Below are 6282 nucleotides of genomic sequence, written 5' to 3'. Positions count from 1 at the left end.
CATACTAGCGGGTAAGAAATCATCTTATACCCGCCTTCATATTAGGTAAAACTCATCTGTATTTAGATCTCGAATACCCATTGCCATCTCTACTCACCAATGTTGGGGCCTAGGATCCCATGACTGTGCCCATGGAGCCCAACTAAGGCCATCTCTAACAGATCTCATATCCCTTCCTATATCACATTCCCTATTTCAAATTTCTCTCTACAAACAATGTCATCTACGGTTCCGCGTCCCCTATTTTTCACACTCTACTGGAGACAATCTAAGGGCTTATTCGTTTTGACATGAATACATGAGGATTGGGTGGTATTAAGTTGTTTTAAACCCATAACAAATCAAAATCCATCTTAATCTTAGTCAATCCCTTTCAATCCACATGAAATGGAAATAACCTTGTTTGTTTTGCTCACAATACATGTGAATTGGATGAAATTGAGTGAGTTTAAATCCTAAACAAGTCAAACTCTTTCATATTTTTTTTCCAATTCCATCTAATCCACCATGGGATAGGAATAACCGAACAAGACCTAAATGATGGCAATGGGAAAATCCCTATCGGGAATACCTCCCCATCCCTATTCTCATGACGAAACAATTTCCCGCGGGAATCTCTACGAATGTTTGCGAGGGACATTTCTTTATCATCCCCGTTCCCCGCGAGGATAAATCCCTGGTCCCACTTAAATTATAATTAGGATATACATCATTTGTTATTAACGCAAAACATTATCACTTATACACATTGTCAGATATAAGAAATCATTATGTGTACATCAAAATTAACACATTTGCACAATGAAAGATCTCCAAGCAAGATAATTATTTATTCTTATCATTAACTAGTACACGTAAACATCGTCACATGCATGTTTAACGGGTGCGTGCGGGAAACGGGGATGAAGAATGCTTCCCGTCCCCGTTTACGTGTCGGGGGAAGAGTTTTCCCATTTACATTCTCGTGGGAATGAAACTTTCCTATCCCCTAAGGGCTAGTTTGGCAACCCAATTTTTCTAAGGAGTTTCTATTTTTCCAAGAGTTTTCCTTAGAAAAATGAAAATCTCTTGAGAAAATGGAGTTGTCAAAATAGCTCTAATAGAGGAATTCTCCATGAAGAATTAGAGGTCGAGTCCTATTGCCATCTCTAAGCCCAACCTACACTTCGGTTTCACAGGTAATGTGAAGACTTGCTTCTATGGTTAACGCAAACCCCCTCTACCCTGAGGCAAATCATCTCCACTTTCTCGCTATTCAGCTCCTAATGAGCAAAGAGTAAAGGTGCCGTGGCGTAGGGCTGCATCAAATATTAATTCAACAAGAATAAAACAGCAAAAACTGAATACATTGTTTGTGAGCAGTAGTGTCATGGTGGTAACAATGACCCATATCGAGATTATTTATGACAATCTTATTATTGCTTACAGTGACGTGCTATTGACACTAGGTCCATCGAAACTCTTACTAGTGTAATCATTTTTATTTACTTTTTTAATTACAAAGAACAACATATACGATCGCAAAGTACGTACACTCGTTCTTGTAAGGGGTGTTTGAATGTACTAAAGCTAATAATTACTTGACTAAAAATGCTAATTGAATTAACTAGCTAACAAATATCTAGCTAACTAGTAGCTAATTTACTGAAAGTAGCTCATAGCTGAACCATTAGTTAGACCATTTAGATATCTCAGCTAATTTTAGCAACCAACTATTAGTTTCTAGTGCATTTAAACACCGCTAAATACGTGCATGCAAACTAACTAAATGATTACTTTCAAAGACTAGATCAACAAATCCTCAAGTTTGACTAAGTCAACATAAATGTCTTGTTGTCCACGAAAACATCATTTACTGCTAAAACAAAACACTATTAAATTTTAAAATATTTGATCCAATAAAAATTGAAACTAGATGTGTGAAGCTGTTAGGCTATTCCAAGTACAATGTTTTTAAGAATGTCACGTCACATATTCTGAGTTTTATCTAAATGAAACCATCTTCCCCTCCTATCAATCTCTCTCTCACTCTCTGTTCTTATTATATTCTTGAGCCTTTTGGTGTTGCAACCTGCCGTTTTCAACTTTAGGAACATCTCCACCTTTCCCTTGAGAAGCCTACATACTAGAAGCAGACTCCTGTCACAAAAAAAAACAGAAAAAGACGTATTTACGAAAAGCGAGAAGCCATCTCGAATCAAATAACCAAAAAGCAGCAAACACAAGGAAAGGGAACATATGCCGCCGTCTCAGTTGCGCTGCATGGGAAATGAACAAACGACGCACCAGGAGACGAGACGGCAGGGGAGCTCTTCATCCCTGTCGGATGACACCTATATTTTTTAATATTAAAAACCTCTATAGTTTTTTTTAATATATCTGTAGGTTTGATGACCTGACAAGTCAAATCTAGACAGGGTGCCATGGACATGGAAAGGGAGCTCTTCATCCCCGTCGGATCAAGCTGCATGGAATGGAAGGACACACACAGACAAACCAACAGCACGAGCCCACTAAATCTTGTGTGATCCCAAGGCAGGCCTTTTGTCCCCCGTCGATCGACCCTCACATGTGACAAGAAGATCTGCTTCTAGGGCATGCCAAATCCATGCTAGAATCCAATCCAAGGAGCAGAAGAGAGCTCGAGCAAGACACTAACCACACTGATTACCCGAGCGCGGTGAGGTTGTTGTCCCACACCTGCAGCACCTCGAGGAACGGGAAGTCACCGATGAAGTCCGGTATCTCGCCGCGGAGGTGGTTCCGGAAGAGGTTGAGCAGTGTGAGGTTTGTGAGGCCGGCGAACGTGGCGGGTATCTCGCCGGCGAGGTCGTTGATGGAGATGTCGAGCGACTGGAGGCTGGTGAGGGCGCCGAGCTCCGGCGGTATGTCCCCGGTGAGCTGGTTCATGGCGAGGAAGAGCGTGTCGAGGCGGGACAGGCGCGCGAGCTCCGGCGGGATGGGCCCCGTGAGCGCGCAGCTGCTCATGTCGAGGCGGACGAGCGACTGGAGGGCGCCGAACTCGCGCGGGAGCGGGACCCCGCCGCTGTACTGGTTGTAGTAGCCGATGTACATCTCCCGGAGGCGCGAGAGGCGGGAGAGCGAGCTGAGGGCGGGACCCGGCCCGACAGCGCGTTGCCGTTGAGCCCCAGGTACTCGAAGGAGTCCGGGATGGAGCCGTTGAAGTAGTTCCCGCCGAGGTGGAGGTAGCGGAGGGAGCGCGCGTGCGGCGCGCTCAGGGGCGGGAGCGGCCGGACAGGTTATTGTTGTAGACGTCGACGAGCTCGAGCGCCGGGAAGTACAGCGGGGAGGCGGAGGGCGTGCGGGGAAGGTATTAGCACCTTCTAGAAGTCTATAGAGCAGGAAACAGGGGAAGCAGCGGAGATTGGAGACATGGGGAAGAAGGTCACGTGATGGCAACGAGCTGATATTTTGTTCTCTATTTTTCGATGTCCTTACAATTGCCTCAGTTGTATCCTTTATACTTTCTCGGCTCGGTCTAGCTAACCCTTACACGACCAACTCGGCCCAGTAATATAGACGTTGCCACGCTTCTCACGCCTTGGACGTGCTCAGTTGCTTGCCTCGACAGACCCGCGGCTATCTCCATCCTTGTCGTCCGTGACTTGCAAAACCGCCTCTTATGTAGCAGGGCTGACATTCTCCACTCCTTGAAATACAGTTTGTCCCTAAACTGTTCTTCGCATGACCGCCAGGGTCCCAAATAAAGATGGAGACATTGACTTGTCCACTACTCACAGGACCCATACCACAGGTAACAAGGCCAGCACCAGCAACAATCCCTGAAGGACCTAGACCAGAGGTAACAAGGTCAGCACCAGCAGTAATCCTTGAACCAATGACAACGAGGCTAGTGACAATGTCAGTGCCAACAAGTCCAACACTAGCAACTCGTTGAGCCAACTCCATGTACCCGTCACCTTGTTCACTGTGCTCTGTGAAAGCAAGGTTCCATTGTGTTATCCTCTCCATTGCAGCGTACCCTCCGGTTATGAATGCCATGAGTATTGTATTATACGCGTACGCACAAGGCACAACTCCTTCTGTCTCTATCTGGTCAAACAACTCCTCAGCCTCCCTTAGCTTCCCCGCTTTGCACAACACCCAAATCATGCTCGTGGTGAAAATGAGAGCCTGAGCATTGTTGGTGCTAGCGATAATGGCTAGGATATGCTTGATTGTTCTCTGGCTGTGAATTAAAGGCTCAAGATCGATGAAGATGTGCACCAGCGTGATGAAGTGGTCCCAGCTGCCAAACCTCTGGAAGGACGTATGGTTCTTGAGCCACCAGAGCAGCCTCACGTCTACCCTGTCGTGGTCAGCAGCGGTAGAGTTATTCGCGCACAGGTGGCTGCCGACGTCGAGGCCATCGATGAAGCAATTCATCAAACACCTGTTGGGCAAGGTGTTGGGAACCACCTCCTCCTCGTCGTGCATTCGCCAGATGCTTCGGATGTAGCTGTTGGTCACCCCGACAGGGCCACGTTGGACGAGCTCCTTTATGAGGTGAAGCGGTACGCCGAACTCAAGGGAGATGTCGGCGATCTGAACAGTGTCATTGGTTGTGCCCGTGAATGCCACAGTGTCGACGACGAGCTGCTCCGGGCAGGCGAGGTTGGATCCATGTAGCTCCGTGGCGTGCACCTCTGCGGTGTGGCGCCGCTGCGCCTCTAGGTCGGCCAATCTCTACACCGCCGCGGCTGCCTCCATGGTCGCGTGACACTTAGCCTTATCCATCTCGGTCGCTGCACGAGCAGCCTCCCCGGTGTGCTTGGTCTCCTCCAACTTCAATGACTGCATCACCTTGGCCCGCTGCTTGGTGTTGATGGTTTCCTTGCATGTCGTGTTGTACATGCCGATGGGCTGCTTGAGTTGGCTCCAACAGTCGGTCGTCGGAAGCGAGGGTCCCGCTGGCGGCCTCGCGGATGGGGGTGAGGTAGGACAGCGCGGATCTGCTGCCCCCGTGGATGGAGCTGTTGGAGTTGTATCCAGCACCGATGGGGATGAGTTCGGTGATGGAGAGAAACGGTTCTCCCTCGAATATAGGTTCCTCGTCGAAGATAGGACCCATGTTGAAGAAATGTTCGGCTTGCTGCTGGATGGTGTAGCAGCGCACTGTGAAGTGGTTGTGGAGCTCGTCGCACCGTGTGTCCACACAACGCTCGACGCCGTCACAGCGACCGACAAATCTTCTCAGTAAGGCGGGCTTCCATCAGGTGCATTTTGTCGAGCACCTTGCGAGCAGTGGCGTCGAACGAATGCATAGCACTGGATCGTGGACGCTGAGGCACTGTTGCAAGCGGATCCAGGATGCTGACCTCTGGTACCAAATGTTAGCACCTTCTAGAAGTCTATAGAGCAGGAAAGAGGGAAGCAGCAGAGATTGGAGACGTGGGGAAGAAGGTCTCGGGATGGCAACGCGTTGATATTTTGTTCTCTGTTTTTCGATGTCCTTACAATTGCCTGAGTTGTATCCTTATACTTTCTCGGCAGCTCGGCCCAGCTAACCCTAACACGACCAACTCGACCCAGTAATACAGACGTTGCCACGCTTCTCACGCCTTGGACGTGCTCAGTTGCTTGCCTCGGCAGACCCCCGACTATCTCCATCCTTGTCGTCCGTGATTAGCACAGCCGCCTCTTGTGTAGCAGGGTTGACATTCCCCAATCGTTGAAATACAGTTTGTCCCCAAACTGTTCTTCGCATGACCGCTGGGTCCCAAATAAAGACGGAGACATTGACTTGTCCACTGCTGACAGGACCCATACCAGAGGTAACAAGGCCAGCACGAGCAGCAATCCCTGAAGGACCTAGACCAGAGGTAACAAGGCCAGCACCAGCAGTAATCATTAAACTAATGACAATGAGGCTAGTGACAATGTCAGTGCCAACAAGTCCAACACTAGCAACTCGTTGAGCCAACTCCATGTACTCGTCACTTGTTCACTGTGCTCTATGAAAGCAAGGTTCCATTGTGTTATCCTCTCCATTGCAGCATACCCTCCGGTTATGAATTCCATGAGTATTGTATTATACGCGTACGCACAAGGCACAACTCCTTCTGTCTCTATCTGGTCAAACAACTCCTCAGCCTCCCTTAGCTTCCCCGCTTTGCACAACACCCAAATCATGCTCGTGGTGAAAATGAGAGCCTGAGCATTGCTGATGCTAGCGATAATTGCTAGGATATGCTTGATTGTACTCTGGCTGTGAATTAAAGGCTTAAGATTGATAAAGATGTGCCCCAGCGTGATGAAGTG

The 6282-nt window shown here is 48.3% G+C and overlaps 1 protein-coding gene across 3 annotated transcripts; it reads right to left on the bottom strand.

Annotated features, from left to right (window-relative positions):
- Nucleotides 1-1786: 1786 nt before the first annotated feature.
- Nucleotides 1787-3581, bottom strand: LOC100278352 (uncharacterized). Of its 3 annotated transcripts, none has more exons than XM_035959511.1 (2): nucleotides 2660-3571; nucleotides 1787-2139 (listed from the first exon to the last, which is right to left on the bottom strand). In XM_035959511.1, exon 2 carries the CDS (start codon nucleotides 2094-2096, stop codon nucleotides 1968-1970), a length of 129 nt encoding a protein of 42 aa, XP_035815404.1. In that variant the 5' UTR covers nucleotides 2097-2139; nucleotides 2660-3571; the 3' UTR covers nucleotides 1787-1967. The 3 variants fall into 3 exon arrangements, with proteins under 3 accessions (XP_035815404.1, NP_001351325.1, XP_035815403.1); NM_001364396.1 differs by having other exon boundaries at nucleotides 1787-2125; nucleotides 2660-2766; XM_035959510.1 differs by having other exon boundaries at nucleotides 1852-2139; nucleotides 2660-3581.
- Between the last annotated feature and the right edge of the window lie 2701 nt (nucleotides 3582-6282).

Source organism: Zea mays, chromosome 6, assembly GCF_902167145.1.
Source record: "Zea mays cultivar B73 chromosome 6, Zm-B73-REFERENCE-NAM-5.0, whole genome shotgun sequence".
Lineage (NCBI taxonomy): Eukaryota > Viridiplantae > Streptophyta > Magnoliopsida > Poales > Poaceae > Zea > Zea mays.
This window is presented reverse-complemented; position numbering and strand designations above follow the sequence as displayed.